General features: G+C 58.6%; 4 protein-coding genes across 8 annotated transcripts in view; 2 read left to right on the top strand and 2 right to left on the bottom strand.

Annotated features, from left to right (window-relative positions):
* RANBP3 (RAN binding protein 3) overlaps positions 1 to 9,216 on the top strand; it is a 50,992-nt gene extending 41,776 nt beyond the window's left edge. For all 3 annotated transcript variants that reach the window (XM_045300085.1, XM_045300084.1, XM_045300083.1), the window contains 9 exons: positions 1,695 to 1,811; positions 2,808 to 2,911; positions 3,446 to 3,524; positions 4,146 to 4,242; positions 5,049 to 5,158; positions 6,366 to 6,486; positions 8,603 to 8,745; positions 8,859 to 9,039; positions 9,125 to 9,216. In XM_045300085.1, coding sequence (XP_045156020.1) covers positions 1,695 to 1,811; positions 2,808 to 2,911; positions 3,446 to 3,524; positions 4,146 to 4,242; positions 5,049 to 5,158; positions 6,366 to 6,486; positions 8,603 to 8,745; positions 8,859 to 9,039; positions 9,125 to 9,168 — 996 coding nt within the window. In that variant the 3' untranslated portion in view covers positions 9,169 to 9,216. The remainder of the gene's footprint in view (positions 1 to 1,694; positions 1,812 to 2,807; positions 2,912 to 3,445; positions 3,525 to 4,145; positions 4,243 to 5,048; positions 5,159 to 6,365; positions 6,487 to 8,602; positions 8,746 to 8,858; positions 9,040 to 9,124) is intronic.
* Positions 9,217 to 9,997: 781 nt separating this feature from the next.
* Positions 9,998 to 11,384, bottom strand: CAPS (calcyphosine). The gene is made up of 5 exons (XM_004714246.2): positions 11,355 to 11,384; positions 11,187 to 11,270; positions 10,928 to 11,105; positions 10,609 to 10,815; positions 9,998 to 10,534 (listed from the first exon to the last, which is right to left on the bottom strand). The coding sequence occupies exons 2-5, from the start codon at positions 11,267 to 11,269 to the stop codon at positions 10,433 to 10,435; spliced, it is 570 nt and encodes a 189-aa protein (XP_004714303.1). The 5' UTR covers position 11,270; positions 11,355 to 11,384; the 3' UTR covers positions 9,998 to 10,432.
* A 1,245-nt stretch (positions 11,385 to 12,629) lies between these two features.
* On the bottom strand, positions 12,630 to 16,325 carry VMAC (vimentin type intermediate filament associated coiled-coil protein). 3 transcript variants are annotated; one of them, XM_045300146.1, is made up of 4 exons: positions 16,135 to 16,325; positions 14,344 to 14,638; positions 13,894 to 14,000; positions 12,630 to 12,947 (listed from the first exon to the last, which is right to left on the bottom strand). In XM_045300146.1, the coding sequence occupies exons 1-4, from the start codon at positions 16,323 to 16,325 to the stop codon at positions 12,785 to 12,787; spliced, it is 756 nt and encodes a 251-aa protein (XP_045156081.1). In that variant the 3' UTR covers positions 12,630 to 12,784. The 3 variants fall into 3 exon arrangements, with proteins under 3 accessions (XP_045156081.1, XP_004714305.2, XP_045156082.1); XM_004714248.2 differs by lacking the exon at positions 13,894 to 14,000; XM_045300147.1 differs by lacking the exon at positions 12,630 to 12,947 and having other exon boundaries at positions 13,885 to 14,000; positions 14,385 to 14,638.
* A 2,283-nt stretch (positions 16,326 to 18,608) lies between these two features.
* Positions 18,609 to 21,742, top strand: part of NDUFA11 (NADH:ubiquinone oxidoreductase subunit A11) — a 4,927-nt gene continuing 1,793 nt past the window's right edge. The window contains exon 1 of the mRNA XM_004714343.3: positions 18,609 to 18,754. Coding sequence (XP_004714400.3) covers positions 18,658 to 18,754 — 97 coding nt within the window. The 5' untranslated portion in view covers positions 18,609 to 18,657. The remainder of the gene's footprint in view (positions 18,755 to 21,742) is intronic.

Below are 21,742 nucleotides of genomic sequence, written 5' to 3'. Positions count from 1 at the left end.
AAGCCCTGCTTCCCCACCTATAGGCCACCAGGGCCAGGCACCAGGCTGTGCTTGAGGAACCCACTGAGCGTGACATGCAGTTTTCAAAGGCCACATTGGCCAGCTCTAGGCTGCCTTGGGGGGTCCGTGGCTACGGACTCTGGAGGACACGCGGGTCAGAAACACGGAGGTGTCAGCTCCTTGCCAGTCTGCCGCAGCAACAAGGGCTGAGTGATGCCTCACCAACACGGCCTTCTGTCTTCCACAGATCCCTCGGGAACGCCTGGGGGGACACCCAGCATCACAGCTTCTCTACCAGCCTCACCCCAGCCTGCCTGAAGCTTTTGTTTTGTTTATTTTCCCTAATTATCTGGCAGCTTTCTTTGTGTAAGAGAAGCACATCGGAATTTTGTATTGCCATGCCTTCCCCTTCAGCCACGGCCTCTTTCCCAACGGGGTTCTTTTACTTGGAGAGCCATGTCTAGACTTTTCACAGTAGCTGTTGCATACAGTATTTGTGCCAATTTGGGACTGACTAATTGTACTCAACATAAAGTCCTTCAGGTTTATCCTTGGGCGGGTGTTTTGTAGCTTCCCCATTATCCTTTACCGTGGAATAATACCCGTGGTGTGTGTGTGCCAAAGCTCACATCTATCCAGTCTTCCACTGACGGCCATCTGGGTTGTTCCCCTTTGTTTTTGCTATTGTGAATAGTGCTGTAGTGGGCACACGTGTGCCCACGTCTATGTGTGCTGTGGCTCTTAGTTCTGTAGACCGTACACCAAGTCGTGGGATTGCTGGGACATGTGGTCCTTCCATTCCCAAGGTTTGAGGACGGCTGTACCACCCGACAATGTTTGTGCGTGTGAGCAGTCCCTTCTCCGGCACCCTCGTCAGCAGGTGTTGTTTGTGGACGTTGCTGTGAGGCTGGGCCGAGGTGGTAGCTCACTGTTTTCATCCGCATCTATCTTTCCAATGGCTGCTGATTTCTTCATGGTTCTTGGCCACCTGAGTGTCATCTTTGGCAGAGTGTCTGTACCTATCCTCTGTCTGTTTTTTAATTAGGTTATTTGTCTTTACCTTGAGGTCTTGAAGCTTTCTGTAGATTTTGGAGATTGGTGTCTTGTCTGATGTCTTCTGGATTCTCAGCCCGTCAAGCTGTCTTGATGACCATGGCAGTGTAGTAGGTTCTGAGGTTGGAAGAGGGTGGCCTCCTACTTTGTTCTTTAGTGAGGTTTGCCTCTCCAGGGTCACTCTCTTCCATCTCTAAGGAGCGCAGCTGGGATGGGGATTGCATCACACCTGTAGATCTGTTTGGGTGGTATTGGCATCTCACCATGTTGTCATCCTGGCCACGGACATGGCACGCTCCTCCTGGTCTGTATGGCTCTCGGTTTCCTGCGGGCGCGCCCTGCCGTTGTCTGTGGCGGGTCTTTGCTCTTCTGGTTGTGTTGATTCCCTCGCGTCTGTCTATTGGGTGCTGTTGGTGGCCACGTGGGCTGGCTTCTGGTGCTCCTGTCAGCTCTCCTCAGCACCGAGGGTTCTGGCTGGTGTCTGTGTGTTGGCCTTCCGCTCCTGCTCTGCTGGGTCTCTCCCTTGCAGCAGGAGTTTTCTGACCAAGTCTTTGGGATTCCTGCACAGCGCGCGTGCTCTGTGCTGTGGAGCAGCCCCTTGCTGGCCGGGCAAACATGTCACTTCTTTGTGTCTCCAATAGGAGAAAGAGCCCCCCAGAAGCGAGTCTGGCAGCCCTGCCATGGAGGAGAACTGCGAGAAGAAAGACCCCACCCAGCAGGCATTTGTCTTCGGGCAGAACCTGAGGGACAGAGTGAAGGTGCCTGGGGGTGCAGGAGCCCACGTGCCCTTGGGAAGGGCTCACTTCCTGGAAGAGTTGGGGGCTGGGAAGCAAAGAACCATGTCGCTGGCATGGTGTCAGGACTTGGCCCCGCCACAGCCTTGCTGTGCCCTGAAGCCAGGCTGAGCACCTGCTCCTGCGGTTGGCTTGGGTCTGCCACTGTCACCCTGTGAGGACAGGCCTCCGTGGAGTCTGTTGACATCAGCCCTCATGTCAGCGATGGGATGTGGAGAGCCTGACCCTCAGGATGGGCTCCCTGTGCCTTCCAGGACTGTGGGTGCTGGGGTCCTTGGGGTCTGTGCACAGTCCCTGGTCTCCACCCCAAAGTTAGAACTGCAGGCATCACCCTGCATCCCTCAGGGGCAGAATTTCCCCTAGCTGAGAACCACAGCCTCAGGTTCTGCAGGCGGGGGCCAGGGGTGGTATAGATGGGCCACAGCCTTCTGTGGAATTCACAGCAGGTCAGCCCATGAGCTTCCCTAGAAGCCTGAGAGGCTGCCTCGTGGAGGACGTCTGGAGACGAGTCAGTATCACTTCAGCGCCTGCCATCGAGGGAGCGGGGCTCGGGCACAGCGCAGCCCCTGGTAGTGCACAGGACGCCCTACCCAAAGAGCGGAGCCTGAACACAAAGCAGGTGGTCTCTGGCGGGGAAAGAACATGAGGGCAAGTGTGAGAGCAGCCAGGAATGGGTGTATGTTCATTTGCCTTAAGTCACAAGAATGAATCCTTCGGGCTGTGTCAAATGAGGGTGAAGGTGAGGCGGGAGCTGGTCCTGGTGTCTGGAAGGGTGGGGGCTCAGAACTGAGTGGTGTCTATTTAATCAGGTAGCAGTAGCTCCTGGTGCTAAGGGAACGTTGTCCCTCTCAACACACACACACACACACACACACACACACACACACGGTGACATCTCGAAGTTGTACTCTGGGTGGAGGGGGGGTGCACTGGGTCCTGAGTGAGCCCTCTCCCCCCCAGTTAATAAACGAGAATGCAGACGTGGCTGACGTGGAGAATGCCGGGCACCCCAGCTCAGAAACGCCAACTGCGACAAACTACTTCCTCCAGTACATCAGTTCCAGGTGCGGGTGGGCAGAGGGAGTGGAGGGGCTACTGTCAGAGACCTTTGATCCAGGCCCCGGAATCCTCAGGGTCCGGCTGAGGTGCGAGAGAGCCCCTGGAGTCAGCAGGTGCTCTGGAGGTCATGGCCCAGGGCCATGTGCCTGTCTGAGCGGGTGGGTGGAGCGAGGGCCCCATAGGGAGCCCACTGTCTTGATGACACACATCTTGTGCATGTCCGCACTCCTGCACGGGGGAGACACTGGGATCAGTAACGTCTTAAAGTGGCAAGTGATGGCTGAGCTTCATTCTAGCTGCCATGGGGCTATCGGGAGCTCCCACAGAAAGATCAGTCTGCCGCTGAGGGGTGAAACTGGGCTCTGTTCCCAAGGTGGCCAGCTCCCCCTTACTGCTGTAACTCTGCCTCTGGGCTTCGGGGAAGGAATGGCTGTCAGATAGTCACACCCGTGCATGTCGGGTGCTCTCTCAAGACCCACCCTGGGTCTACGTGACCCTCACCTTCAGCACCCCAACATACACACACGTCTTCTCTCCAGTTTAGAGAACTCGACCAACACTGCTGACACCGCCGGCAACAAGTTCGTGTTTGGCCAGAACATGAGCGCTCGAGTGTTGGTGAGTGACCCAGGCTGGGGGGACATGTGCAATGTGTCCACCAACCAAACCAGCAAGAGAAGGCCCAGCCCAGGCTCAGCTTAAAGAGGGGCAGGGGGTCATGGAGTACAAGCTGGCGTGCGTATATCTGTCTGTTCCCCAAATCTGCCAGCCACTGTCAGCATCACCCTCAGTCTGCCGCCAGTTGGAGCCTCTGCTCCCTCCCACTCAGCCAGCTGGAAGGACAGTGCCTCTTGGTGCTGCTGGGATGCCAGGGCAGCCCTCCCACGGGGGCTGCTGGATCGTTCTGGGCCCAGTCATCCCTAGCCCTTCCTCAAACAGGACTACCTGCTTTGTGCCCACTCATGCAATGCGTGGGCGGACCCGGTGCTCCAGGGACCCTCCTTTCCCCGGGAGCGCGACCCACCCTCTGGCCTAGGTGCTAGAGGTGCCCCCACGTCCCTTTGGTTCTTGTTCCACCTGGACACACGCACCCTTGTGGGCCCATCCCCAGGGCCGGTGGGTCCTCTGAGCTGTAAGAGAGAAGCCACTGCCCCGCGGCAGCGCCAGGCCAAGCTATGTCCTTGTGTAGGGCCTCCATTTGCCAGGACCCCTGACCCCGTGACCTCTGTCTACCCCCAGAGCCCGCCAAAGCTAAACGAGGCCAGCGCAGATGCCAACAGGGAAAACACCGAGTCAGGCTCAGAGTCCTCGTCCCAGGAGGCCACCCCTGAGAAAGGTGCGTCTGAGTCCTGCCCCCGTGGGAGTGGGTGGGTGGGTGGGTGGGAGAGGCCCATGCCAAGCAAGCCTCTGTCTGCAGACCAGGGACTGAAGGTCACTGTGGTAGACAGAAGAAGGCTTCAGCCTGGGGAGATAAGTTCCTCAGGCCCTGTATGTGACTCGCCTGCTGCTGGGTGGGTTGGGAGGCAAGGGCTCAGGCATCCTGGTCTCCCACATGTGCGGCGATGATATATAAAGATTATAGTAGTTATAGAGGGTAAAGATAGGAGGGAGAATAAAATAAAAGGAGTCAGACACATTTTATGGTGGCATGCTCACCTCAGCTCCTCTTGGTGGTCCACATGGAACTGGAAGAGTGAGAGGGAGTCTTTCCGGTCTTGGGGCAGTTATAGGTAGCATATTCAGTAGTTCACATGCGGCAGAATGTGGGCGGTGTCTACACTAAGGGTCCCTGAGCTCACAGGTGAGGAACCCTAATGCCTGCATTGGGGGAAGGGGCAGGGGCTGGGTGTCCTAGCGGGAAGAGAGCAAAAGGTCATGTCTGCTTCTGTAATCAACCATATGCTCACTTCAAGGCAGCTTCGAGGTTAAAGGGAGAATCTGTGGGAACCTGGACCGTACTTCCATCCCACTAACCACAATGGAGGCTTTCCTACCACGGAATACCAGCTTCCCAGAGCCCCTCCGTGATAAGTTAGGGCATAGAGCCCTCGTCATATTTCCCTCAGAGGGCCGGGTGCGGGTCACAGAGGCAGCTGGCACCCGTGACCTCGAGACCATGTTGTTCAACTGGTGCCCTTTCAGAGTCGCTGGCCGAGTCCGCAGCCGCGTACACCAAGGCGACAGCCCGGAAGTGTTTGCTGGAGAAGGTGGAGGTCATCACCGGGGAGGAGGCAGAGAGCAATGTGCTACAGGTGAGGGGGCTGTGGGCCGGCCAGCCACTTTCTCAGAGCTCACGTGGGGGTGGGGGTGCGGTGAGTGTCCTTGAGCAAAGGGAGCTATTTTGAATCACGACAAAGACTAAACTCCTCTGATACTCAAAACTGACAAATATGGTGGCACCCAGACAGCTCATGGTTTAGGGTGGGGATGGGGTCACCGATCCAGCCAGACATTTGCTCCACTGTCTCCCTCTCCCGGGGACATAAGTGTGTGTAAGCCCGTTGTTGGCGATGGCAGGGGTGATGGAGCCGGCGCATGCGCAACAGAATGTTCGGAAGGGAACGTGCCCAGCCCCGCACCATCCTCACAATGGTTAGGCTTGAGTCCAGTGTGGAAATGCCTGGGTCAGCCCGTCCTTGAGGGGCTTCCTCTTTCTCTGCGACCACCCTCTGCCATGTCTTCCTCCAGGGACTGCGCCGGTGCCCTTCCTAACGCACCACCTTCCAGGACCTGCAGGCTTTTTGTGTGAAGGGCACATGGTGACTGTGACTGGCCTTTGTCACAGCACTCTTCGTTGCTGGCTTTGTGTGAGGGTCAGGGGTGGTTTGGGCTTTTTGTTGTATGTTTTTAATAACAGTTCATTGAGGTCCACTTTCACATGCCGTAAAATTAGCCTTTTGGTAGTTTTCACCACATGTACAGTTCTGCCACCGTCGTTACTTTTGCTCTCACAAACACGCTCCACGCCCTCAGCAGTCCTTCGTCCGTGCGGTGGTCAGACCCCCTTATCTGGGCTGCCTCCCCCGGGCAAGTGCCCACCATGGAGCCCGTGAGATGTGCCCCTGTGTGTCCGCCTCCACGCAGTGAACTTCGTGTCTCCTAGGTTCTTGCACACCCGGCGTGTATCCGTCATCGCCCCTGTCCCTTCCTACTGCGCATCCGGGCCATCTCCTGACAGACACTGGGCTGTAGGGGTGGTGCTCTGTGACCACACAGGGACCCGTTTCTGCGTGGCCCTGTGCTGTCACTTCTCGTGGGTACACCCCTGGGAGTGGGATTCCTGGGTCACATGGAGGTTCCACCTTGAGCCATTTGAGGAGCAATCTCGGGGTGGGGGAGGCCCTCAGCATCCCCACCAGCCATGCCAGAGGGCCCCAGGGCCCTCATCTCCCCACACTGGCTGCAGTGCCTCTCGTGGTAGCTGGCGGGCCTCTGCTCACCAGGTGCCGTCTGTTTCAGATCCAGTGTAAGCTGTTTGTCTTTGACAAGGCCTCACAGTCCTGGGTGGAGAGAGGCCGCGGGCTGCTCAGACTCAACGACATGGCTTCTGCCGACGATGGCACGCTACAGTCCCGGCTAGGTGAGCAGCCCTGGGGTGGGTGGGTGAAGCCTGCTTTCCAGAGGGGAGAGCCAACTCCTCCTCAGACCCACGGAGCAGCGGGTGCCTGAGATGGCTGCTGCCACCCTGGGGCCCACCCTCATTTTTCTTTCCACTATTGTAGTGCGTGCATGTACACACACACACACTCACACACAGGCTGTCTTGAATGCACAAGACCCACTCCTGAGGGTGTGCTGCCTATGGAACCATCTGTGGGCCTGGACACATGTAGCCAGGCCCCTGACTGGGAGCAGGCTCTGACTCATGGTGACCTCATCACCTGAGTAGCGGTCTTGTCCTACCCCACCCCCACCCCCAAGGTTTCCAAAGGCTGGTTACTTGGAAATAAATGCCCAGGCCTTTCTTCTGAGGCAGCATCAGGTTTCCTTAAACCAGAGAGCACTGACCGATCTGCACTACCAGGAGCTCCCCAGGGTGGGTGGAGGCGGGTCTTAGATACCTAGACCTGCCAGAGGGCACGGTGGGTGGGTGACCTCGAAAACTTATTTTCTCACAGCTTCCAACCCAATCCCACTGCCTCAAGTCACTTCCAACTCACAGTGAGCCTTTAAGGCAGAGTAGAACCACTTCCTAGAGCAACCTTCCTAACACTGCCACCCTTTGATACCCTTCCTCATGTGGTGCTGAAGCCCCTCCCCCAACCATAAAATTATTTTCGCTGCTACTTCATAACTATAATTTTGCTACTATTATGAATGGGGCAACCCCTATGAAAGGGTCATTTGACCCCCAGAAGAGTCGCACCCCACAGGCTGAGAACCGCTGCCCTAGGGTTTCTGAGACTGAACCTGTGTGGAAGCAGTCTGCCGCATGTTTCTCCCCAAGAGCAGCTGATGGCTTCAAACCACTCACCTAACTCTTCACACGCTGCATCGCTTTCTCATCGATCAGGAGGCCAGGGGTCCAGCTCTGCTGCGGGGGAAGGGTGTGGGAGGGTGTCATTGTCTCTTCAACTTCCATTCTTGGATGCTCTCCGTGTGGTTTAACATTTCTCTTCCCCGCCCTGCTCTGCTCACTTGTTTTGTCTTGATTACTAGGGAAGCCAGCAGGTTACCAATCAGGATCAGAAATGTTAGTTTTGTCAGCAGTGCCTCTTTTCAGCCATGCCTGATGTGGGCATCCTCTCTCCAGTCCTTGGCCACTCCCCTGCTCGGTCATGAATTAAGAGGCTCTTTTAGCACAATAAATGACAGAAGAGCACCCCATTCTGCAAGTCAGCCTGCAGCCTGAAGGCTCAGTGGGCCAGAGAGCCGGCCACTCTGGCTCTGGTCTCCATGCTGTAACACCGCTTCTCTGTGCAGGCATCTCGAACACATCCCACTCGTGGCTCTTTTTCTCAATGGTCATGCATGGTCCCTGCTCATGGCTCAGGAGAGGTGGCCTCTTGTCTCCGTAGCACAGCAATGGGGCTGATCCTACGGCAGGAGCCGTTGGCACAGAGCCGAGGACTGCCCTCTGGGTTTCCGCTCCATCTGCTGTGGTGGGAATGCTCCCCTCTTCCACGGGAGGGCCAGGTGCCTATGGCTGAGGGGCCCTCAGACTCTCCCTTTTTCACTCCCACCTCCACTTGTACTTGACTTCCAGCCTCTGAGGGGACCTGGTGGGCCCTAGAGGCTGGTTCAGAGGAGTGGCCATGGGAGCCAGGACCCAGAAGGACCCCAGACCCTGTGCTGCGCCTGTGTCCCTAGAGGCACTGCAAGCCCTGGCCCAGCCTCCACACCCTTTCGAGCAGGCCTGTCCCCGAGGGAAAGTGGGCACTCGGAGCCGGGGTCCTGCAGACATCACATCTCTCAGTCCCCACAGCAGGCTGCTCCCAGTCACTCCCTCGGGCTCCCAGAGGATGGGGCAGGGGCGCAGCCAGGGTGGACGTTTCCTGCCCTCTCCCCACCAGCCCCTCCCCCTCGTCCTCGTCCCTGCTCACCCTCTTCCCCAAAGGGAGCCGCCATCTCGGCACCTGACTGAGGAGCAGGCAGAGCCCCCACCTCAGGTCAGTGTGCGCCCCCGCCTGTGCAGCCTTCTGAGGCACCCAGTCCTGCAGCACTGCTGGGGCTGACGGCGCTGCCTGCCCTTGCAGTGATGCGGACCCAGGGCAGCCTGCGGCTGATCCTCAACACCAAGCTGTGGGCGCAGATGCAGATCGACAAGGCCAGTGAGAAGAGCGTGCGCGTCACCGCCACGGACACCGAGGACCAGGGCGTGAAAGTCTTCCTCATCTCGGTGAGACGGAGGCATGGGGCAGTGGGTGGGAGGGGCTCCCAGTTGCGAGGATGGAGGGGCCTGGCATTGGGCAGGGCCCGTCTCAGGAGCCTCACAGACCCCCCTGCCCCCAGGCCAGCTCCAAGGACACGGGCCAGCTGTACGCGGCCCTGCACCACCGCATCCTGGCCCTGCGCAGCCACGTGGAGCAGGAGCAGGAAGCCAAGGTGCCCGCACCAGAGCCGGGGGTGGCCCCGTCCAACGAGGACGACAGCGATGACGACGTGCTGGCTCCCTCGGGGGCCACAGGAGGCGGTGAGCTGGGAGTCTTGGGCCTGGGTGGCTTAGGCATGCCTCAGTGAGACCCAGGAGCTTGCATTGAGGGCCCCTCTCTCCACAGGTGCCGGTGATGAAGGGGACGGGCCTGCCGCGGGGGGCACATAGCAGCCGGGCCACCACACAGCCGCTGCTCGTCCGTCTGTCTGCCCGCCCGCCCGCCCTGGCCCTCCCTGCAGCAGCGTCGGCTCGGACTGGGCCCCACCCCCGCTGGGCGACCGCAGTCTGGACCCGCTTGTCCTGTCCCCAAGCAGACTCGGAACTGCCCTCTGCAGCCTGGGCTCCAGACCTCATCATATTGATGAGCAGCCCAGGACGTCCCCTGGAATTGAAACGGCACACCAGGACTTGCCACGCTTCTCACTGGGACAGGCGGGCTCCACCACTCCCCGAGGGCCCGCCACGTGAGCCCCTTCCCGGGCGCACACTTTCTTTCGGCAGACCGTTTTTTATTTTCAGAGGGGTTTGGTTTCTCAGCTGAAGGAAGACCCCCTCCCCCATCGCCGCTCTCCCAGCCTGGAGAGGAAGCCTCTAAGGGACTGCTGGGCCCTGGAGGGACCCCCTCCCGCCTGCACATCACGTGGTGCACACACCATCTGGCCGCAGCCTGCTTCTCGCCCGGCCACTCCTCACCCGGCCTGGGAGTTGCTAGAAGCACCCCCCTGGTCTGGCCTCCTGGATCAGGTGGCTCCCACACCGGCCATTCCACTCTGCCACCCACAGCCACCGGGGAGGCCATAGTGCCCACCGTGGACAGGCTCCAAAGGACCACAGATGATGCCAGTTGGCCTCTCCCAGAGCGGCTGCATTTTCAGCAGGGCCCTCACTGCCCAGCTGGCCGAGCACCAAGAAGACTCCAGAGGCCCTGACCAGAGAGCCGGTCACTCCTCTGCTTTCAGCCTTAGCCAACTAGTGACCAGTAAACCAGACCATGCCCTCGTGTCTTGAACATTTATGTAAGATCGTCCTATGAGATGTATTTGGGATCGACATTAAAACTTTTAACTAAAACCCCAGCCTCCTACATGCCAGGGGCCACAGGACACTCATCGCCCTGGACACTCGGCCCTCCCTCCAGGGTGCCCCCCACGGGGGCTCTCATCTCAGAAGAGCTGGCCCGCCCATGTCTTCCTCCTGCTGAAGGGGCTGAGGGTAAAGGTGGGGGGTAGGGGCTACACTGTGGGGGCGGGGCAAAGCGGAAGGGGGCTTGGTGGCCCTTCTGCTGGAACCTTGAGCAGGAGCCATTGTCTCCTTCAGCCCAGAGGTCACACAGGCCCCGAGAGCTGGTGAAGCAGGTTTTCGGCGCAAGCTGGCCCCTCCCCCACCTGCTTGGGCTCGGCGTCAAGGGGTCAGTGCTGGTGGGCGAGGCTGCTCACAGCCGCCAGGCGCTGGTCACCATGGCCACGAACTCGTCGTCCGAGTCCACAGAGGCACTCACTCCGCTGTAGTAGTCCTGGAACTCCGCCAGCGTGACCTGCGGGGAAGGCGCAGGGCCGGCCTTGAGGGGGGGCTGGGAGGAGGAGGAGAGGGGGGAGGGACGGGGCCCACCTGCCCATCCTTGTTCTCGGAGTCGAAGCCGTCCAGGAAGTGGCGGAGTGCTTCCTCCTCAGTCCACTGGCCGCTGCGGACCTTGGGGTGGGCGCGGCCGCTGTACACCCCGCGGAGGTCTTCCACGGTCACCACGCCGTCCCCGCTGCGGTCCAGCTTGGCGAAAGCGGCTGCAATGACCGCCTCCCGGGCCTGGGACATGGGGGGCTGCGGAACCAGGGCGCAGCGCTGTGGGTGTGCCAAGCTGGGAGATCGCACCCCTTCCCCCACCAGTATCCCCAGAAGGGTTGGGCACCCCGGGATGTGTCACCGCCCCTACCCGCAGCGCCCGCAGGAACTCGTCCAGGTCCAGCGTCCCGCTGCCATCGCGGTCCCAGCGCCGGCACACGGCCTGAGCTTCGGCCTCACCCAGTGCCAGCCCCTGCTGGGCCAGGCCCCGCTGAAGCTCCCCCGCGTCCAGGGACCGGCTCCCGTCCCGGTCCAGGCGGCGGAAGAACCTGGGCGAGGGCACGGTGGAGGGTGACCTCAAGGGCTGGGGCCAGGCTCACCAGGAACGGGAATGGGGAGGGGGCGCCCACCTGGCCAGGCCTTGGATCCCCGAGGTCCCGCGGGCCAGGCACTGTGCGCGGAGTTGTTCCACAGTGGCGTCCGCCGAGTCCATGCTGGGAGGGAGGGAGGGAGGGTGCGTGGTTCCCAGAGGGAGATGATGGCGAGGTCCTTCCTGCTGGCCACCCCAACCTGCTCACCTGGCCTCTGTCTGGTCCCTGCTGCTCGCTGCTTGTTCCAGCACAGCAGCCGCGTCCCGCTAGGCAGGCCTGTTGCTAAGGGACTGTGGCTCTGGAGGCTGGGTGGGGCCCCGCTTTAACCCTCACTGTGCCAGTGGCCAAGGCCAATGAAGAGTCATGGTGGGGCAGCGGGGCCACTGCCCTGGCACTATGGTGAGTACGCACCCAGCCCTGCAGTGCCAGGCCTGGGATGGAGCCAGACAGGTGGGCAAGCACCCCCCTTCCGGCCACAACTGCAAGCCACAACGTGCCCTGTCCTGTGATCCTCTGGCCTCCTGGGTCCCTCCCCATTAAGAGAGGAGCTGAGCAGGAGGCAGAGCTGACAGACAGCAAGTGGCTGAGGGAACCCACAGCTCCTTCCTACACCCACGGGAACGTACTGCCCAGAGAGATCAGAGCCGGGCCGCAGCCAAGTCTGCTAGGGCCACGTTAACTTCAACAAAGCCCATTTCATCAAGGTTCGGAGCTGGTCGGAGTAACTGTCGCCCACAGCCTCTGACTGGCAGTTTCCTAGATGGCTGGTATACTTTGCCCTCTCGGGTGAAAAGCAATACCAAACCAAGGCTGGTCCAACCCCAACACAAAACAGAGGAACCAAGTCCCCAAAGGCCATGCCTGGGCCCATGGGCAAGGGGGTGGGGGCGGGTATTCAGGCAGGCAGGTCTCAAAGCAATGTCGCGTTTCTCAACACTGAAACACTTGCAGGCTTTCCAAGCCTGGGCTTCACAGACACAGAGCTAAAGTTGCCATTTCAGTCATAAACCATCTGCAGGCCACAGACAGCGGCCTGCTCCCCAGCTTAGATCCACTACCCTTGTGCCGCCCTCGGATCTGTGGGTCCACTCGACTTGGCTCCAAAAATTCAGAGGATTTGCTTCAACCCACAATTCCTTGGGTGGACAAAGGAAGACCAATTGTATTGTCTAAAATGTGATAAGCATTGCTCTCGTGTATGTGAACCACAACTTCTATGTCCCCATGTTGGTATTTTTCCCGTTTCAAGGAGGAGGGTTGCCACACTAACACCCCTGTCAAAACCAGAGGTGGCCTGCCCCTCCCACCCTGCCAGTTTTCCCCCTCACCTCTGTTTCCACAGCTGTAAAATAGGGTGACTGCCCCGGGGTGGCTGGGGCTGTACAGTAAGTAGTGCACGTAGGTGGACTGCCTGGTACAGGCCCCCCACGCATCGAGGCCCACCCCCTACGCCAGGGAGTAAGGATGTCAGACAGAGTCAGGTCAAGGCGAAGGGCTCTGGTTTATTCCTTAGCACAGACCAGCCCCAGTTGATCCTCCCCTGCAGAGACCAGCCCCCTTCTGCCGACTGGGAAGAGGAAACGGGGTGGCGGTGACTGATGTTGAGCAGCCGCTTGTGAGGTGCCAGGCAGGTGACTCTACCCGGAGCGCTGCAGGTGGCCGTTGGCCTTGCCCAGCCGACAGGAACCCTGGCCCACAGCAGCTCCCGATGTAACAATTCCCTGAGGAGGTTGGAAACGGGTGGCCAACGAGATTGGGCAGTTGGGTGGAGTTGAAGAGGTCGCGGGGCCGGTCCTCTCCCTGGCTTGACAAAAAGGACCGAGTCTGGTTGTCTGGGGCGCAGCAATGGGGGGGGGGGGCAGGTAAAAACAGGGGTGTTAAAACAGATCTCTAGGGAACACCAGGACCTTGCCAGAATCGGTCAGGTGTGCTGAGGGTCCCGGGATGCCTTCAGGACCCACAGATCTATCCTGTCTCCACCAGGGAACCTCACAGAGCATGGATGGGGGTGTGTAGGGGGCGGGGGGCAGGCAGGCAAAAGGGATGATGAGAAGTGAGCTGGTCAGGAACTGGAACTGGGAAATAGTTCAGCTAAGCTGACTACGACGGTCAAGGCCAAGTAAATGGCCGGGGGAAAAAGCCCGCATGCCCACCGCCATCCAGCAATGGTCCGACAGGCCCGCCTGGAGGTTAACATCTTCACAGCACCACGCCCCACCATCCCTTCTGGGCCAAAGTTCCAGGGAGGTGCAGGGTTTGCAAAAAAAAACAAAACAAACATGCCCCCACATCCCCGGTGCAAAATGAGGGGAGGAGGAAGGGCTCCCCTTTCTGGTCTGGCTACAACTTTTTTTTTTTTCCTTTTTAAAGTGTTAAGTCTGATATGGCGGGGTGGCGGGGCATGTTCAGGAGGAACACGGATCAAAAAGAAATTTAAAAGGCAGTCTCCAGTCTCCAGTCATGTGGAATTCGGTACTGTCTGAAACTCGGAGGCCCACAGGGGCAGTTCTACCCTGTCCTGTAGGGTCGCTGTGAGTCGGCATCATCGACTCAACGGCAGTGCGTTTGGTTTGGGTCTTCTGAGCCTACGCCACAGAGAAAGCCTTCTGACTTCTACCCTGACTCTTAGCCACCCTGCAGGCCAGAGCAGAACTGCCCCTGTGGGTTTCCGAGGCTGTGCCTCTGGATCGGAGTGGGTGGGCATAGCTTTCTCCTGCCAGGTGGCTGGTCAGTTCGAACCACCAACCTTTTGTTTAGCAGAGGGGTACTTAGTGGCTGCAGTGCCAGGGTTCCTTCCAGGGGATGGCATGGAGTGGTCTCACACTTAGATGCTTCCAGGTCCAGTAAGGTAACCTAAGAGTGGCAAGGCGGCCAGCTGGAACTGACACTGCAGAGGGCAGCCTGGACTTAGACCCAGGCAAGCCCCACTGAGTCTGCAGTTAGAAACCTGGACTGTTGTGTAAACACTGCCGATTTCTTTAGCTAGGGTGAATCATCTGCGCCTGACCTTGGGGCTGCCTGTTTGAGATCTATGGCTTTCTAGCTGGGGCCAATGTGTGGACAGGATTAAGGCTCTGGGGTGTCCCTGCAGGACACTGGTGACCGCCCCCTACCCCCACCCAGGACACCCACAACAGAAGTCCCTGCAGGGACCCCACATGTCCACTCTGGGATCTACACTCCACGAGGTTCACACCGTGGTCCCCAACACAGCCGCTGGCAGGTGGTCCTCGTCACCTTCCCCATTGGTGCTGACGATTGCGGGGCTGGGCCCGCAAGGGTCCCTGGATGGGAGGGACCCCAGGCGCTCAGCCTCATCCAGAGTGGCCAGCAGCCTGGCCAGGGGCAGGCGATGCTGGCAGACGTCCCGCAGCAGCTCGGCCTGGAGTTGCAGCTGCCCGATGAGGTCGTCCCTCTGGCGCACGGTGGCCTGCAGGTTGTGGACGGCGGCCTCGGAGGTCATCAGCTGTTCCCGGAGCGTGGCGATCTCACTGTGGGGCAGCAGGGCAGGGAGGGATGGCACCCAGGACTAGACTTTCTGCTTCTCTCTGCTCCCCGTTCCCTTCCCGGGGCGTCTTGGCGCCAATTTCCAAAACAGTGGTGAGCCCCAAGTACGGGGTTTCTCAGCTGTGATCCTTTGGAAGCAGCCTGCTAAGCCTTTCTCCCGCAGGCGGTCCCGCTCCGGGCCCTCTAGCCTTCCTCCCTCCCTCCTCTGTGGGCATCAGGCATTCACACCCGCAGTTCCCTCTTCTCTTACATGCAGTTCAGTTCCCTTACATGCACCTGCCTCCAGGAAGCCTTACCTCTAGCCCACACCAGTCCTGGTTCCCCCACACTATTACTGCCCAGTAACTGAGGGCAGGGCCCTGGAAGCTCAGGACAGATGGATGAACGAATCGCCTACCCACTCACCCATCCTTGAATTCATCCTTTCCTCAAGACCCTCACATCTCCCTGCTGCCTAGGCGCCTCCCTTGTCCCCGTCCACCCTCAGCTGCTCCTTGGGGTGGTGATTCCTGTTGCCTGAGTCAGTGCTCAACCCCCATGGTAACCCGATGTGACAAACAGAACTGCCCGGTTGGGCTTCCAGGCTGTCATCCTGAAGGGAGCGGAGAGCCAGGCCTTTCTCCCGCAGAACCGCTGGTCAAGTTCAAACCATCAGGTCAAGAACCTGCATGGCTCCCAAGGGCCTCTTCTAGCGAGGGGAAGGCCCTGGAGTTGAATTTGCCACCTGGACAAATCACCACTGTGTTCAGAGTCAGAAAGCCGCACTGTGACATCGCTGAGTGCCACATCCAAACATTAACTCACTCGGCTCACTGCCACCAAGCCAGTTCCCAGGCACAGGGAGTTTATAGGATGGGATAGAACTGCCTTTGGGTTTCTGAGACTTAACTCTTTACAGGTGTAGAGCGCCTCATCAGGCTTCCAAAGAGCAGCTGGTGGTTTCGAACTGCTGACCTTGTAGTTAGCAGCCCAGTGCATCCCCACTGCGCCACCAGGGCGCTGCTATAAAAATAGGTGTTATAATAAAAACCTGCTCTGGGGTTTGATGCCACCAGTGGCGCCGAGGGAGAAAGACGGGCTTTCTATTCCAGTAAAGATTTAGTCTTGGAAAGCCACAGGAAGTTCTACTTTGCCCTGAGTTGGAATCGACTGGATGGCAGTGAGTTTGATTTTGGGTTTGGCCCTGGATTAGATTCCAACCCACAGGGAAACAGGTGGGGCAGAGTAGACCGGTAATCTTGAAGGAAGCTGTTAACGTCTTTCTTTCTGGGGAGCTGCTGGTGGTCGAACCACCGACCTCTCTTTAACCGCGGTGCCACCAGGATTCCAGTTGAACTTTACATAGTGTCAATGTAGGGGCTTTGGAGGCAATCCCACGTGGATGCAAGACGTTCCCTTTGCCTTCCTGCCTCTCCAAAGCTGGCTTGGCCCCCCCTTCCCCCTCCTACGGGAAGTCCTCCTGGTCGGCCGGGAGCCTCACCAGTCCTTGGCGTGGCCGAGCTCCTCGAGGGCGGCACGCAGCTGCTGGTCGTGGCAGGCCAAGCGCTCGGCCTGGGCGCGCACCGTGCACTCGGCTGCGTCCAGCCGCGCCTCTAGCTCCACCGCGCGCCGGTGCATGGCCGCCAAGTGCGCGTTCGCCTCTCGGATTTGTAGGGCGGGTGGCGCAGACATGGCCCTGGCCGGCCGCGGTCCAGGCCCGGCCACGCCCCCGGGCGGCCCGGAACCGACAGGTCCGCCTCCAGACGGGCCACACCTCCCGAGAACCCCCCTTTTCCCTTATGACCTAAGCTCGATTGGCTGCCATCCCGCTGAGCCCCGCCCCCAGCCCTGGCCGCGCCCTCCTCCAACGTGAACAATCACCCTTGTTTCGGCACCTTAAAACTCCGGCCCTGAGCCCAACTTAACTCCAGGATTGGCTGTGTTGGTAGAATACGCCCCTAGGATGGTCCCATTTCCACTACGGCTCGGGCTCGGGCACCCAGATTGGCCACGCCTGCTAGATAGGGTCCGCCTTACTCCAAAACTATCACATGGATTGGTCCGAACTCCTGGAACAACCGGTCTGCCCACGCCCCCGGCGAGGGGTGGGGGAGGGTCTCGAATTCGATTCAGCAGTGGCGATTGGCCACGCCTCGGTCGGGCCAGTCCCAGGCCCAGGCCCGACGCTCAGGCATTCGTGAGGGCGCGGATTGGTCAAGTTATACAGGGTTGCGGCCGCGCCCGTAAACCAAACGCAGACTTCCTCTGGGTTTGGGCCAAAACAAGGAGTACATTGGACACAGGCCATGTCTTGCTAAAATCTAAGACCGGGATTGGCCCCTTCTCTGGGACTAGCCACGCCCCCGAATAGGCGCACGAGACTCAGATTGGCCACGGGGCGTGACCACGTCCACAGGTTGATTCTGGTTCCCGGAGTGGCCGCATGCTAACTGTGCACTGCCCTGTAATAGCCCGTTTCCTTGCAAATGGAGGGGTATCCTTGCTGATGTGAGTGGGCCTTCGCTGAAAGCAGAGAGAGGTAGGCAGGGAGGGAGGAGCCACCCTGTGTTTCATTGACTATGCAAAGGCATTAGATTGTATGGATCACAACAAATTACGAATAACATTGCAAAGAAGCATTTCATCGTTCGCATGAGGAACTTCTACAGAGCCCAAGAGGCAGTCCTTCGATGGGAAGAAGGGAATGTTTAGCTTAAAATCAGGAAAGGGGATTATCCATTCACCAAACTAACGCAGTCTATGCTGAGCAGAGAGTCCGAAAACCTGAGCCTGACATCTGGACTGGAGGAAGATTCACTGACAACCTGTGCCAGGCAAATGACACAACCCTGCTCCCTACACGTGAAGAGGGCTAGAAGCATTTACTGGTGAAGTTCAGAAGGGGTCGCATGTGAACACAGAGAAAACAAACATCGTCCCAAGACCGATAGACCCGCATCGCCACAAGTGGAGCAAAGATGAGAGTGCTCAGGAATGGCCGTTTGCCTGGAGTCACCCGCAGTAGAAGGAAAGCATACGATGTGTCGCACTGGACAAGTCGGCTGCAGGAGACTGCCTGAAGGGTTCACAGGCAAAGGTGGCACGTATGGGCACTTGACCCAAGCGACAGTCATTGTCAACCGCCTCCTATGCCTGTGAAAGCCGGGCAGAGGAAAGGGAAGCCAGGAGAACGGATGCTTTGGGGCTCGGGCATTGGTGCAGGATATTTATTGACTGTGCCTTTGCCAGAAGAGTAAAGAAATCCTCCTTGGAAGAAGTACAGCCAGAACGCCCCCTTAGAAGCGAGGCTGGTGAGACCTTTTCTCTGAAACGTTGAGGCTGGTGACTTTGCACATGGTATCAGGAGAGACCAATCCCATGCCCCCCCCCCCCCAAACAAAAGTTAAAAACCCGACTGCCATGGAGTCGCTTGTGACTCATGAAGACCCTGTGGGGAGTTTGCGAGAGTGCAGCTCTTTACAGGCGTGGAGAGCCTCGCCTTGCTCCCGCGGAGCAGTTGGCGGTGGCGAACTGTTGATCTTGTGGGTTAGCAGAAGGGCACTGAAAAAGAGGAAGGATTGGACCGAGTGGCTGGTACCATAGGTTCCAACAGAGCAACAATTGGGGGGATGGCGCGGGATCGGGCCGTGCGCTGCTCGGTTGCGCACAGGGGTCACTGTGAGTCAGAGCTGACGCAAGTGCACCTAACAACAAAGACTAACCTATCTCTGGAGCCCCGCCTCGGGATAAGTCTAGTTTATCCTCCGGAAGGCACCCCGTCGCTAACCTAGGACCACCCACCCCCTGAGCGGAGACCCGCAGCCAGCCTCGGTTGGCGCCTCCGGAAACTTGCTCCGCCGCCGGCCGCGCTCCCGTTCCGGTGTCTGTGAGGGAGGCTCTCAATAAAGTTGCGAGCTTGTTGCCGGCGCGTCTCGCCCCGGAAGTCTCGCGAGAGCGAGTGTGGGCTGCCCTTGGATGCGCCGAGCCGCCCGGGGCTGCAGTGCGGGCTCGGGGGAGCGCGGCCATGGCGCGGTACCTGCTTCGGCAGTACTGGGACATCCCCGACGGCACCGAGTGCCACCGCAAGGCCTTTGCCAGCACCAGCATCACCGGCACCATCGGTGAGCGCCCGCCGGGCCCGGAGGCCGCGGCGAGGTCATAGGGTCATGCCCAGGCGGTCTGAGCGCGCCCCCGGGCGCTGGGAGGTCTTGCGGGGGGACCCTTGGGCGGCAGTAGAATGTCTGCGGCGGCCGTGGGACGCTCGGGAGCTCTTTCGGGAGGTGTCCGTGGGGGCGAGAGTCACGGTTCCCCTGGCAGGCCGGGCCGCGGGGATCACCAGCGGCGGAGAGGCCCTTGGGTGCTGGGATTTTATGGGGGGTGCGGAGGGGTTAGAGGGGAGGTGGTCTGGAGGCCAAAGTGCTGGGGTCAGAAGAATGAGGAGCCATGAGACTTAGCAGTAAGGTTTCCAAGATTTGAATGGGCCGTTATTGGGGTGTTGCCAAGGGGTACAGAAATTCGGGGAAGTTTGAGATGGGGACAGGGTTGGGGGCGTTTTGGTCTCCTGGGTCGCGGGCCGTCAAGGGTATCGACAGTTTTCATTGGAGCCACTGGAGTGGCCCAAGAGATCCTGTAAAAGGTGCCCCTGAGGCTACTGTAGATGGGGGACGGGGGGAGCCTGAGAGGAATTGATGGGGACCCAAAAAACCCCCAACCTGTTGATCCAACTCATGGTGGTCCCAAGTGTGCAGAGAACTGCTCCGTAGGGTTTCCAAGACTGAGCTTTGTCAAGCAAGATTGCCAGAACTTTCTTCCACGGGGCTTGGGGTGGGCCGAAAGTACCAACTTTCCCCTCAGTAATGGAGCACAAGCCAACGAGGCCACCCAGGGCCGTCCGAGGGGACTCAGCAGCCAGGGGATTCTGGCTCCCTAGTCAGTCCCCAGGACCTCTGGTCCCCAAGCATCCCACTGTCACCGTGTTTTTCAGTGCCCTCTGAGCACCTACACTAGGCAGGCGGTGGTTCTCAACCATAACATTATTTTCATTGTTACTTCATCATGTCATTTTGCTCCTGTGATGAATCGAGCGACCCCCATGAAAGGGTCGTTCGACCCCCCCAGGTTGAGAACCACTGCACTAGAGGGACATACTTGCAGCCACTATGTCACCCATGTGATTGAGCCCGATCTTGATTCTCATGGATTCTACCAAGCACAATGGCCTTCTGCCAGGGCTAGACCCTCCTGAGAACATGTCCAAAATCCAGGAGGTGAAGGCTCCCATCCTTTGTTCTAAGGAGTGTCTGGCTGCCCTGGGCCCAAGAGATGTGATCGATCTGGCAGTCCATTCTGTTAGAACGAACAAAGGGGACACGGACCCAGAGCCTGGGTTTTAAAGAACAGGTGTATAAGAGTTTATGACCTGCCTGGGAGTTTAGAATGGAATGAGAGTAAAGGGGGCAGGGTGAGGGAGATTGGGAGACGAGTACAGAGAGGAAGAGACAGAGGGACAGAAGTGTGGCCACACGAGAAGATAGAGTCAGAGAGAACACGAACAAAGGAATCGTGTGTGTGAATAAACTGGGGACGGAAATAAATGACCATGTCTAAAAGGAGCCCGCGCTTCCCCCCTGATTGGCTGGTTGTGGCACCAGCAGAACTTTGAAGAGAGGGGGGGAAGGTTTCTGTGAGGTGTCAATGTTACACCCAGTGGGGACGGAGAAGGGGTTAGAGGTGCTGGCTGTGACTGAGAGCCATGGTGTTCTTGCTGGACCCTTTACATGACACGTGCCATATTCCTCACCAACACTCTTATTCAAACACATCAGTTCTTCAGTCTTTGTTCATCGACCAGCTGTGTACATACATAAGAGGTCTTGGTCTTCCAAGTGCCGGCTCTGCTGTGCGTTGGGGTCATTTCCAGGAGTTCCTGTGGGGCAGTTTGACCCCGTGGTAGCATGGCCACTGCCTCCGTGAGGGCTGGTTGCAGAAGCGAGTCAGATGGAATCATTGGCAGCACCGGTCTTTTCTCTGTTGCTCCCGACAGCCGTCTCCTGGCCTGGTTGTGAGGAGAGAGTTAGGTGCCTGGGGCCGGTTCCTGGCCGAGAGAGCCCTTCTCTCCCGAGGGCCACTTGGATTGGGTGAAACAGCTATGGGGAGCCTTAGTCTCCTGTTTGGGATATGTTGTCCGGAGCAGCCAGTCTCCAGAGAAGGGCTTCGTCCTTCATGAAGTCGTGGTGGTTAGCTATCACCCAGTTGGTCCCCCCCCCAGAGCGACCCGCTGCGCAGCAGTAGGAATGCTGCCCCGTCTGGCACCGCCCTCACAGCTGTTCAATGCCTGGGCCCATGGTCGCAGCCTCCACGTCACTCCGCCTGGAAAAGGGCCTTCCTCTTGTCGCTGCCCCTACTGCTTCACCAAGCAGGATGTTCTTCTCCAGGGACTGGTCTCTCCCGGCGGCACGTCCGGGAGACGAAGTCTTGCCACCCTGGGCTCTGAGGAGCACTCTGGCTGCTCGTCTCTGGAGACAGATCTGTTTGTCCTTTGGCAGCCCACGGCACTTTCGATAGCCTTCTCCAGCCCCGTCACTCGCCTTCAGTCTTCCTTACCCGGTGGCCAGCTTTCGCATGCATAGGAGGCAACTGAGGCCCAAGTAACACCCTTGCTTTTCCGTATTCTAAAGGGGTCTTAAGCAGCAAAGTTACCTAATACAACGCATAGTGGGTCCTCAAAATACGGAAGGCTCTAAGCAGTATAGGTTGACACAGTGGCTGCGGCAAAGTCCTGATAGTGAGGTGGCACAGGACCTGACCACGGAGTCCCTCGGGTGCAGATAATTGGTGCACTCTGACTGCCAACCAGAAGGCTGGAGGGTCAAGTCTGCCTAGAGGTGTAGCTGAAGAAAGGCCTGGCCATCCAGGCCTAAAAATTCAACCACTGCATCTCCGTGGAGCGGAGAGATTCCATGTGGACTTGGAATCAACTCACTAGCAGCTCCCCCTCTGCACCACCCCCATCCCACAAATCACCACCACCATGTTTGAGGGGGCTTCAAGACATCGTGGGAGAATCCCATTATCTTTTTTTTTTTTTAATCATTTTATTAGGGGCTCAT

Source organism: Echinops telfairi, unplaced genomic scaffold (genome assembly GCF_000313985.2).
Source record: "Echinops telfairi isolate 266 unplaced genomic scaffold, ASM31398v2 ScPeMD7_7459;HRSCAF=8497, whole genome shotgun sequence".
Lineage (NCBI taxonomy): Eukaryota > Metazoa > Chordata > Mammalia > Afrosoricida > Tenrecidae > Echinops > Echinops telfairi.
Note: the sequence above shows the minus strand (reverse complement) of the source record. Positions and strands in the feature narration are given on the sequence as shown.